This window comes from Cynoglossus semilaevis, chromosome 12 (genome assembly GCF_000523025.1).
Source record: "Cynoglossus semilaevis isolate Cse_v1.0 chromosome 12, Cse_v1.0, whole genome shotgun sequence".
Lineage (NCBI taxonomy): Eukaryota > Metazoa > Chordata > Actinopteri > Pleuronectiformes > Cynoglossidae > Cynoglossus > Cynoglossus semilaevis.
Window position 1 is genome coordinate 8,216,794 of NC_024318.1, and position 12,547 is coordinate 8,229,340.

General features: G+C 41.8%; 1 protein-coding gene across 1 annotated transcript; it reads right to left on the minus strand.

The window, feature by feature from the left end:
* Positions 1-293: 293 nt before the first annotated feature.
* Positions 294-5,788, minus strand: got1 (glutamic-oxaloacetic transaminase 1, soluble). Its single transcript, XM_008321871.3, has 9 exons — positions 5,607-5,788; positions 3,252-3,433; positions 3,052-3,175; positions 2,846-2,958; positions 2,656-2,760; positions 2,425-2,575; positions 1,651-1,816; positions 1,407-1,549; positions 294-1,165 (listed from the first exon to the last, which is right to left on the minus strand). The coding sequence occupies exons 1-9, from the start codon at positions 5,713-5,715 to the stop codon at positions 1,026-1,028; spliced, it is 1,233 nt and encodes a 410-aa protein (XP_008320093.1). The 5' UTR covers positions 5,716-5,788; the 3' UTR covers positions 294-1,025.
* Between the last annotated feature and the right edge of the window lie 6,759 nt (positions 5,789-12,547).

Genomic DNA, 12,547 nt, shown 5'->3' on the forward strand with positions numbered 1-12,547 from the left:
GAGTTGAAATGCTGCACGTGCAAAGACCAGACGTCACACAAACCTGTCACAAGTTAAACTGCTGGTGGAGGAATAAAATGTTTATAGTCTAACTTTGTAAGTCCCACAGTGATATCCTGACACCCACCACAAAGTCAACAGATCATTTCTGTAATTATTAATAAATTGTCTCAATTCTAATTGTCTTCCACACTGTTTCTACAGTTATTTTACAAACGTATTCCTGTTTCTGTGTAAAGGTCAGAGCAATTACACATACAGTATCTATGAATCTAGTCAATAATACACATGTACTATTTGCGTAGATATTTAATAGAGCAGTATGTCCATTTAAATAGCCTGACAGGGAATTCCAGCTGTTTCATTGGCTATCATTTGGACTACAGCGGTTCATTATTACCTGCAGTACATCTGTGTCATTGATTCCAGACTGGAGATGAACACTGAGCAGAGTTGTGTTAAATACTGAACATGAGTGAGGACAAATTTACTACAACCTGAGTAGAAGTCAGAAGTTGGTATTTTAAATAAATAACAACATTTAAAACTTTTATCCTGAGAGCAGTCGTCACTGGTTGATATTTTATTCTAACACCAAAAAAAACAAAACAAAAAAACGTTTGTTCCAGTTCAGCTGTGATGTTCACGCAGCTGAATTCAAATAGGAATGTGAAACAGAATGAGGATGAAACATAAAGCCGATCCAGATCCAGATGTTCAGTAGGAACCCGGTGGTAGAACATGGGAATGAGAGACGCAGCAGATATGTGACCACCAATGTTGTGCAAGCAGAAGAAGAAAGTGTGACCACAGTGAGTTGAAGGTAAACTTCCCGTGCTGTGAAAATTCTCTTACTGGGACTGGAATTATGAGACATCTTTGTTGTGTCCGAGGAGAAGGAGTCGACAGTTGTGCACGTGATCGCTCCGAGACTTCAGATGGATACAAACTCTGGAATGCCCGGATTCAGGATGGCTCAGGACCATGCAAGTAGCAATGAGGTGGATTGTGGGTAACAGGGTCTTCTACTGGACCTTGGTGATGGCCTCATGGATGGACTCAGCCACGTAGCTGATGTTTTTGGAGGTCAAACCACACATGTTGATGCGACCGCTGGCCATCAGGTAGACGTGTTTCTGCTGCACCATGTATTGAACCTGTTTGGCTGCAGGACAGAAAACAGACAGAAGAAGATTCATCTCTGTGTCCATCACCAAGACCTTTTTTTATGATTATTTTCCACATTTTCTCAATGACTGGAAAATGGGTTCACTTTCCAGGCTTTTCCAGAAAATAATAAAAAAATAAAATCAGAAGAGGAGGGTAAGTGTATCAAGTGAGAGGTTCTGTAATAGTTTGGGGCTGTATTTTAGAGAGCGGGCGGATGACCGTTTGACTGTACTCACGGTTTAGTCCAGTGAAACTGAACATCCCGATCTGCTCTGTGATGTGGTCCCAGGTCCCTGGTGTGCCCAGAGCTTGGAGCTTGGCCTTCAGCTGGGCCCTCATCAACAGGACCCTGTCAGCCATGGTCTTCACGTTGTCCTTCCTGCAGTGGAAACACACAGTGAAGACCAGTGGTCATTTCTGACAGACGTCACTGTCATCAGTGCGTTCACTGTTATTATCAATTATATATTCAGTGCTGACCATTCGCTGAAGAGCTCCGGTGAATTAAGAGTGACGGCAACGATGCGAGCCCCCTGAGAGGGTGGGTTGGACCACGTGGTCCTGACAATCTTCTCCATCTGGGACAGAACTCGCTTCAGGTTCTCTGCATCACGGGCCACAATGGTCAGGTTTCCCACACGTTCATCTGAGGAGACAAACACAAAACAGATTTTATTACAGTATAAAATGAAAACACCTTTCCTGTAGAGTCAGCATCCAGCAGCAGTGAAAATAAGGTCAGAGAAACACTGCAGCTGTGCTGCTGCCCCCTCTGGTCGATAGGTGTCACTGAGGTAAATGTGAGTCCAAGATTTTTAGCTTGAATGTTAATCCTCCTCCTACAAGTCGGTTTGGATAAATATTACAATATTTACATTTATAAATATTTACATTACATGAATGTAATGTAAATGACAAGAGAAGGGACCAGCTACCAATGACTCGACAGCTCCCCCCTCTGGACAACAAGCAAATGGCTGTTTTGCATGGAATAATATAGTAAAAATATTTCACGGATCAGACATTTCCCCATTCTTCTTTATTCTCTATTTAGGCCTGACATAAACTAAAATATACTCTAAATATATATATAAATTCTCAAGATATACCCCTCTTTCTTGCAGTCTACCTGTAGTTACACCTTGCATATAAAGTGCAGCGTGAGTGTCACTGAAACTGAAACATAACAGAAGGCTCGGCTGAATTAAAATGTATAAGGTAATGTACAACAGAGTTGGGTGAAGGAATACTGACTGTAGAGGCCAAAGTTCTTGGAGAACGACTGAGCGCAGAACATTTCAAAGCCCAGGGAGACAAAGTAGCGAACGGCCCAAGCGTCTTTGTCCAGGCTGCCTGAGGCGAAGCCCTGATAGGCTGAGTCGAAGAACGCAAACAGCTTCCTTCTCTGGGAAAAGCAAACAGTGAAAGATCCAGGAGTCTGAACCATTGACAACTGACACAGAGACAGGACAACAGACACAATACCATCATGACTTCAGCGATCTGCTTCCACTGCTCCTGTGTGGGGTCTGTGCCGGTGGGGTTATGGGCACAGGCATGGAGCACGAAGACGGAACCTTCTGGACAACTCTGCAGGAACCAGATGAAGAGGAAGAGACACTCTGAAAAACTACCAACAATTTAAACCTGTGGCAGAATTCTGACGAGTTTTTACCTCCAGGTCGCCAAGAAACCCAGCCAGGTCCAGACCTCTGTTGGCTGCGTCCCAGTACTTGTAGGGACGAACTTCTTCAAAACCAGCGTTGGAGAAAACAGCGTTGTGATTTTCTGAAATAAAAAAAGTGTTTCATTAAAGACTGGTTTCTGCTACAGACTCCTGTAGTGACACCTAACACCCAAAGATGGAACTCCTTGAATTACCCCAGGTGGGCGCCGACACGTAGACAGGTGTTTTGGTGTTGTTGTGTCCGTTGTAGAAACGCCTGAGGAACTCAGCGCCCATCTTCAAGGCACCAGTGCCGCCCAGACACTGCACAGCTCCCACCTGTAAATAAGTCAAAGGTTCTGGTCTGAGCAGAGGTCAATTTTTCAAGTTTGCCCAAACAGCCGTTTTCACACACCCTGTTCTGCTGGATGGCAGGACTGTCGTCTCCCAGTGCGATCTTGGAGGCTGCAGACCTGAACTCAGGCAGACCCAGGATGGGCAGGTACTCGTGGTTCAGTTTTTCATCTTGCACGATGATCTTCTCCACTTTCTTCACCACGGGCAGAACCCAGGGCCGGCCTTCATCTGTCCTGTAGGCTGCAGGGGAACACTGTCTACGTCAAGATATGAAAACTGATCCAGATATGAAACATTGCAGCATGATATGGTTGGAACATTTTGTTTGAGCACCATGAAGAGGTGCAACAAGAATGGGCAAATATTCCAAAACTAATGTTCATCCTCAGTTTCCTCATGATGAAAAAACTGTCATTAAAACAATAAAAATATATATCTTGTTTAAATTAGACATGTACCAACTTTTCTGGAGATGGACTTCACTCTTTTTCTCAATGGCAGATCGCTGTATCTCACATGGGTCATGTGTCATACAGCAATACTACGATTTAATCAGCTGAACTTTCTGTCACCGTGCGATTAGAACAGACATAACAACCTTTAAACTCCGCTAAATTACTTTACAGCCCACTGACGAGTGTCTGGCTAAATATAACCTGCACAGTGATAATGTGATGCCACTGCAGAGAATAAACCAGCCTGTATGACAATAACAACGTTGGTTTGCAAGAAGAAAAATAATCTGACCTACTTTATCCTGTAATAAAGGATCTCCCTTTATTACAAATCTTTTTACACATTATACATCATGTATTGTTTTCTAATTAAACACATAATCAATCCATGTAAACAAGACAATACCATGTGATCCAGTTCATGTTGCACAGAACTTGTAATGATATTTTGAGCAAGTTTGAGGTAAAAAAAAAAAACCCACAGTTCCAGTGACAGACTGGATTGGATCCGTAACCCCTGCAATTCTTCCACGTAAAACTGTTGGCCTATATTACCCAGCTGCCCCGGGGCTGCTGATCATTGGTGGTATGACTGTAGCAGAGAGAAGTGGATTAAAGCAGTGACCCTCAGCTGACCATAAGGTCAGCAGATCATCTGGTCGGTCAAGCCACACGCCTGCAGCTTACACTGTAGTCCCTGTGTGATATATTCAGCACGGCTGACTATTTCTGAAAGGAGCAGCAAATAGAGGGTTAAGAAAAATGAAGTTGGACTTTTTACACACTTTGGGACAAATGCTCAGCCACATATGTTAAATCTCCTGGTTCTCACAGCAGTAATCCAATCAACTCTCTGCAGAGAAGGTGAGCGTACAGAGTTCGAGCAAAAGGGAAAACCAGTAAGAACTGGAACAGATAGACTATCACAGGGCTGTTTGTGCCAGTGTTACATAACAACACCAGGGTTTACTGTAAACAACATTTTATTGACTCTGTCTTAACAGAGGCTGGAATTACACTATACATGGTTCTACACATGGTGCTACACATGGTTCTACACATGGTTCTACACATGGTTCTACACATGGTTTTTCAGTGTCTCTGAAATAGAAACCGATAGGTGTAAAGTTACCTGCATTCACTAAAAATACAACACATTAAATTAACAGTGAGTCGATGATTATTTCCTGGATTCATCTTGGTTATTACCCATTAAAGATATGAACAGGATGACATGAACGAAACATTTTACTACAACCTTAAACACACCAGCAAAGTATTAGGTTAAAGAAATATTTTGTCAAAAATAAAAAAAATGGATTACTTTTGTTATTTGACCATAACTGTGGCCGAGAAATTATAAAATGTAGGGTTTTTTTAAATATTTTTTTTTAAAGAAATATTTTGTCAAAAATAAAAAATATTGATTACTTTTTGTTATTTGACCATAACTGTGGTTGAGAAATTATAAAATGTAGGGTTTTAAAAATTTTTTCATTATTTATTTTAGTCAAGAGAGAATTGGAATTCTAACTTTTAGAATTGACATCCGGAGTCAGGATTACTTTTAATTTTTCAAAAAAAAAAATCTATTTTTACTCGGATATTTAGCCAAATGACATTACAGTTGCACGTTAATTAAATTTAATTAAAATTTTAAAAAAATGTCCTATTCACCATTTCGACCCTTTAAGAATTTCAAAATAGAATAGGAAGGAATTCTAATGGGTTCTCCACAAAGAACTGAAGAAGTGTTGTATGACAATGTATAATTGTATGACAGAAAGGTCACGACTATGGTCTTGCTCTCGATTTGATTTAAAAATCCGGTTCATTTGTGGCTAACCCGTCTGCTGATGTCGGACTTCAGATGCAGCTCATCACTTATTCAGGTTCAGCAGCTCAGTTTCTCAGCCTCCATGGCTGCAGAGAGGTTTGAAAACACTCGTTCATCTCACCTCCTACTCCCAGGTTCACCTTGTTGGGACACTGGTCGTTGTTAAAGTCCTGCGTCAGCTTAAAGACGGCGACAGGAGCGGCCTGTGGAACCTCAGCAAACACCGACATGGCTGTGGTTAAAGAGAAGAGCAGAGGCGAAGAGAACCGCTACCAGTGTCAGCTTACAGAGTGACAGGATGATTTCCCACCTTCTAATATTATATGAGGACCGCACAAAATGGGCGTGAGCAGATGAACCAATTGAAATGTAAAGCTCTCCGACGGACCAATAGCTGCAGCGATTCAGGTTCGGTGAAAGTCCAAGGCAACACGCGCACAATCGTTTGACCAATTAACATGAGTGTCACTGGATCACAGGAAACGTCAGGGCACCGGAAGTTAGTAGTTCCTGGATGTTGTTGCAATGAAAATGTTTGCCACTAGATGGTGCCACATCCTCGCTATAAATGTTGCCAGACACGCAGAGCCCAACGTTTAGCTTTTAATGTTTGATGATATATATTTATCGAAACACTGAATGGTCAGCTCTTTTCTGTAATATTGAACTCGTTTATTTATTTAGTGCGAGATATTTAGCTATTTAAACAAAGCAATGTTTACGTAAAATTCGGTCATATCCGATACAAAAAGAAAGTCATAAAACATTTCTTTTGCAAAATTTGCTCTCAGATCCAAAGCAGATCCCAGATCAGCAATTTGTACCACAGTGGATTTCATTTGCAGTCATTGCAGTAAACGTCCACATCTATATATAAAAAATATCACTTTGACCCTTCACTCAAACATGCAGACATTTTTAAATTTGGCTTCATCCTCCCAAATCTGTCCTTCGAGCGGCAGAATAAACATTCATCTTCAACTGCTGTCAACAGAAGCAGAAGTAGATGATAAATGAAGGCCACTTCAACCTGCTCCTTTATCCACCACCAGCAGTTGATACAAAGCATTGCAGCCAAACAGGAGCGAGAGGCAGGGAGAAATTCGACTTTTCACTTGTCCTGCATTAAATCCTGGAATATCCAACAACATCCTCACTTCAATTAGAGTCCTTCAATTGCCAGCACAGATGCAAATTCAAGACAAAAAAAAACCCGCTTTAAAAATCACACATATGGGAATGCATTATTAGAAAATCGTATAATACATTAACAGCTTATTTAAACGTTATACATTTATAATCAAACAAATATTTTCTACTTGTAAACCTGCAGTCCTTCAGCTCATTCCTCAGATGCACAAACCAAGAATCAACCTGTTATTAGTACATCACTCACGACCTGTAATCCTGTAAAAAGTGAGTATAATACAGTTAATCCCAACAGCCTCTATTATAAAACACTAAGTTTCTATTTTCCCCTGAGTTATGTTCTGGATCTTACTCACTTTCTCCGTCACCTGCACCACCCCCACTCTCATCTCCTCCCTTCACGTTGACAGTCGATGTTTTCATTCTTTCCGCCCAGGTGAGGGCTTCTTGTATGTTAGCTATAACTGTCAGCCCTGCAATTATAGGATTTGAACAAAGCCCCTGGGGCCCAGAGTAGGGCTTTTGGTCTGTGTATATATATGTATTTACACACACACACACACATACAGATATAGTGGATGCTCCGGGGCCACTGTCTGGACTCTGAAGTGTGAGTCAGAGCAGCCAGTGACAGAAGTGGCTTCTGGCAGGACAGCGCCCAGAGGCAGAGTGTGTCACCTGGAGATGAATGCATTACTCACTCCACCATTCACAAGAGCCTCATCTTTATTTCCATGACATTGACAGGTGGAATATTTATTTTGGCATGGCCCAGCATATTGCAGGTAGGGCAGAAAAAAAAAAGAGAGAGAGAGAGAGAGTCGCACCAACAACACTGCCTTTTTGGTGTGTTTTGGTTTTGTTACAGGCTGGTTATCAGTGCTGCTGCTGCTGCTGCTGCTGCAGGATGCTGTCACCGAGACACACAAAGGCACACATTCAGGCACAAGACACAGTCACATTCCAGCTGTGGTATCACAGAAACGCAAACAGGAGCGTGTGCTAGCACACACACAAACACACACTGCAACACATTCCAGGCTTGATGTCACAGCGTAGCTCACATGTTGCCGTGGCCTCTCTGTCTCTGGGTCAGAGAGCAGTGGTGAGTGACCACCTTTTTAGCTTCCCGCCGTGTTTGTTTTCCAAAGACAGTGTCATCAATTCTCTAACAAGCGACTAGACACAGCAACAACACCCGGCACAGGACCTCCCTGTTGCTCCTGTGTAGTCCCAGGACTGATGGAGCATGCATGTAGATAACAGACATCAGCGCTCCGTCCGTTTGTCTACATTCCACCGTGGGGATTCATCCTCGTACGTCTGCGCAGGTTTGTATGTGCACTGATGACAAAACAGACAGATTTGTCCTTTTTCTTTTCTTTTCTGAGAGTTAAATCACAGCAATATTGCCTGTAGTAGTCAAATGAAACAATTTCTGAATTTCTGAATGTGCAAATAGAGTAAACAAATGTCTCAGATCTGAGGACAATCTTGACACTGACACAAACTGTTTAGTCAAAGACCAGGAATGTAAAGCTGATCAGGACTGTGATGAAACCTGCATGACAGACATCAATACGTCAGGACCAGTCATTTCTATAGGAAAATTTGCTCATAAAATTTACCTGCTTTTGTCTTTTAACACATATGATACATAGTGGACATTTGTAAAGTGAAGCATTGGAAGGAGTCAAAACTTCAGTAACACGTTCAAATCCCAAGCCTTTTACCAATAAGAGCAGTGAGTGAATTGTATTCCAAAAAGCCTGTAAAAAAACTGTAAACTAACATTAACATTGAAAATGAAACCAACCTAAAAATAAATACAGTTGCTGAAAATTAGTCACCCAAAATCTGAGTGACTATGAGTCATTAAAAACCTTGCCAAAACTAAAAGGAAAAAAAAATCATCTAACAGATTACTCAAACTATCCTGTTAGCCTAGTAACAGTTTAAAAATGGGAATTTGGGAAAGACCTAGCTTGGGGTTAGTTAGTTAGGGTGAATGTAGTGGTTGGCTAAAACAGAATTAACCACTACAGGAACAAAGTAGCCAAAATAATTTCTAAAGGTTGTAGCATTTCACCTAAAAACTAACTAAAAAGAAGGGACAATACACCCTAAACTTGTTTAACTAACCCTATTTGTCAGCTCTACATCAGTATGCCTGGAAACAGCCAGAGTTCAATTGATAAAAAGCTGAAAGTGAAACAAAAGATCAACGAAAATGACTGGAATTACCAGAAAAATATCAGCAATGATATATTTCAAGAAAAATGTGTGAATAACCATGAACAGGTGCTTATTGTCCAAGGTGTTACAGTAAGAAACGTCACAGTGTCAATTAGTGAAGTTCAGAGGTGACACAGAGAGGCTCTGGTTACACAGTCCCTCCGGCTTCACTCTTTGTGCTAAACTCACTGTCTAATGAAGGAGGAGGTCACTGTATATCATTTACATTCTGGTCTTGGACTTTTATTTTGACGATCTGTTTCTTAAGATCTAAGGCTGGTTGTCAAACACGTTCACAACCGTACCGCGGGCAAACCTTCAAAAATTCTTCTGATTGATTAACCCTGTGTTTTGCAGGTTCTCTAGATTACACACACACACACACACACCGAAACAAAGACAGGAAGTGGAAGAGTCGTGCCTGAGTTTTTGCCCAGACTGCTTATTTTTCCTCTGACAGAAGAATGGTGGATGACAAAAAACGTGACAATGTCTTTCATGATGCCAAACAATCTGATATTTTATGATTCCACAGCTCCTCTGATTTTTTATCTTCTATTAACAAAAAGGGTCAAAGTTCACAGTCGCCTTCAGCAAAAGGGTCTCAAAAGGACAAGTTGTTGTGGGTTCACGGCACAGTCGGAACATACGAAAAGTTCAAGGCAACATTGGCCGGAAAATATCAATAATTACCAACAGATGATATAAAACAACAATAATTCAGGATATTCATCTGGGCTGAACGTCTTATTATTGTTTATCTGACCTGAGACTGGGCCACTTTGATGCTGTGACTGGGCCATATATGGCCCTCGGGCCGTTATTTGAATACCCATATATTATTTATAAAAAATAATAATAAAATTTGCTAACAATTAGCTTAACATAGAGTACAAAACGCAAAAAAAAACTGCGACAAATTAGCAGCATGGTGTCTGAGGACTCTCCAGCCAACAGCAATAAATCAGCAGCCAGTAAGAAAAACAAGGAAAAATCAGTCGGAGAAAAGGTGGTAAAGGTAACAACTGTTGACTCACTGTCAGACGAAAAACAGTTAAAAGTGAGACAGGGTTGAGCTAAAAGGGTAGACATTATTGACTTTTAGATATCATTAAAAAATCTTTCTCAAAAATAGAAAGATATAGAGGAGAACCGTAGAACATACTGTCAGCAGGACCTTTAATTCACGCTAGGTTAAAGTTTGCTCTGATCCCAAAATGGTACAACAACTTAAACTGTGGCAAAAACAATCATCAATAAAAAATTATATCAAAATTATTAATAATTAATAATTAGATTCACGCTAGGTTAAAGTTTGCTCTGAAATGATCCCAGTACAACAACTTAAACTGTGGCAAAAACAATCATCAATAAAAAATTATATCAAAATTATTAATAATTAATAATTAGGTCTTTCTACGTTTCTACGTCTTCACCCACGCCCGTGGCCCATGTGGAAGTGGGCAGGATAAGAATATTTAGGCTGCATGTTTCCTCCCAAACTACATTCCCAACACCGTAGATCATGGACATTACGGCTCTTACATCCCCTGTTGGCTTTCGTATATACAAACACACACCTGCTGGGGCAAGGCCGTCTGGGAGAGAATTACAACACACTAATTTATGAGACCCCAGGGAGGCCAAAGGCCAGGAGACCCAGACTGGTCCGACCTTGCTTCCTCCTCTCCTGGACTCTTGATATATGGAACATGACATTGACTTTCAAAGCCGTCACGTTCTCACAGTCTTTAACACGAACCCGTTTATCACAATGAGCTCAGCTGCTAACCACAGATAACCCACTAGTCAACCACTGTGGAACGTTTGGTTCAGACAGACCTGGAGGTCCGTGGCTGAGGAGAGGAGTTCTGTGAAAAGTCCAGCGCTGCAGCTCCAGCCTCTGACTTCCTCATTTCCTCCAGTGTGAAGGCGCTGTCATCCGTCACTTAGGCACAATAGTACAGTCCTGGTCCAGGCTACTGACACCAGCACATGCTCTGCTGATAAGGCTCACCTTCCGGAACCTGCAAGAGTAGAGCCATTAACAGACACGCAGCGGTTTGGTCCTTGGCCATTCTTACTGATAACTAACAAAAGAAAATGACTTAATGAGCTCCACTGGAAATGTTTGTATTTTATTTTTTTATTTTAAAGGTCAGTATTGGTCTTTCTGGCCTCATCGACTACAACAGGCTGCACAAATTCCATTTGATGCGCCAGACAAAAAAAGAAAAACTAATATAACATTTTGTTATTGTTTTTTGTGTTTTGTTGCCTATATTTATCTTGATTAATTTTTAATGAATCCACAGCTGCTCTGTGATCAATCAGGTTAATGATGTAAACAGTGTGCTCCATACACGTGGTTCCTCTGGGACTTGAACCCTGGACCTTTTTCATGTCAGGCACATGTGCAAGCAGGCGTGACAATGAGTACACTATGGAACCACTGCAAGGAAGTTTGAGGCAGCCTGAATGAGGTGTCTGGGTGGGATTATCAAGTGTCAGTTTGGGATTACAAGTCATTTTAATCTGGAGTTTAGTTGGATTGATCGTAGACCACAACATTTTGGATTTTACTTGTAGGTTCCACTTTCCCACATAATTGCTCTGGAAGAAATTCTATATCTATTACAAAAAAAAAATGTTCATAGCCCCCTTTAGAATTCCTCACCCGCTCTGATTGTAGCTCCCCCCCCCCCCCCCCCCGCACATGCTTCTCTACTTACAACCAGCCTTAATGACTACAGTCATCAATAAGTCATCAGGACTCTTCTCTGCTGTCCTCAGGTGTCCATTGTCCCTCAATAACTCCACGGGGAGGACAAACTGGACATGTCCACCTGTCACTCACATGTCTGCTGAGAAGATACCGCTGTGTGTGTGTGTGAAAAGTAGTGTCTTCCCAGCAGACATGGAGAGAGGAGCAGAACAAGAAGGAACATGTCCACTGCTGCCTGGCAAACTCACTAATATTGAAGAGAGTAAGGGAAGAGGAATGTATCAACATGAGTTCACAGCCCACATCATCAGAACAGCAGCAGCAGCAGCATGTCAGTGCTGACCTGTGCAGTGGACCTGACCTCCTCCTCTTCCTCCTCCTCCTCCTCCTCCTCCTCCTCCTTATCACCATGATATTCTGAGATGGAGATGATGTATTGGTTGGAGAGGCTGCCTTCAGCGTGGAGCAGCTCCTTGACACTAACTGTGAGTCTGGGTTTTGTTACAGACAGGAAACAGACTCTTCCGCTCCGTAAACACGCTCCTCTGTTCGGCCACCTCCAGGCTGCCGGTGGCACGCGAAGACCACCGAGCGCGGGGGTCGTGAACGCGCGTCAGTGCGCGCTCACAGGAGGCCGGAGACGCGGCGCTGCGTCCATGACCCGTGACGTTTAGAAGTGACACGAAAAAGAGAACATTCAGGCCGACACGAGAGGTTTCCGACTTTACTGACGCTCTCGTCTGTCCCTGAACATGTCACAGCTCACACACACAGCACTTCCAGACAAGTTAGTAGAAGAAGTTAGTATTAAATAATAATAATAGTGCGCTGTAGTGCGCATTGAGACTTGGCATCGTCTGGTTGATAAATAAAAAATACATAAGTAAATAAATAAAATAAAACCTATAAAAGTCGAGTAAATTAAAACTCTTTGCTTTATATTACCTTTTAAA

What these genes read in the sequence shown, in the direction of transcription:
- got1 (XM_008321871.3), bottom strand. Translation starts at nt 5,715, where the DNA reads ATGTCGGTGTTTGCTGAGGTTCCACAGGCCGCTCCTGTCGCCGTCTTT. An exon ending in GGTGAACCTGGGAGTAGGAG is followed by an intron (nt 3,434 to 5,606) that starts GTGAGATGAACG and finishes GTTCCCCTGCAG; the next exon opens with CCTACAGGACAGATGAAGGC. An exon ending in CGTGTCGGCGCCCACCTGGG is followed by an intron (nt 2,959 to 3,051) that starts GTAATTCAAGGA and finishes TTTTTATTTCAG; the next exon opens with AAAATCACAACGCTGTTTTC.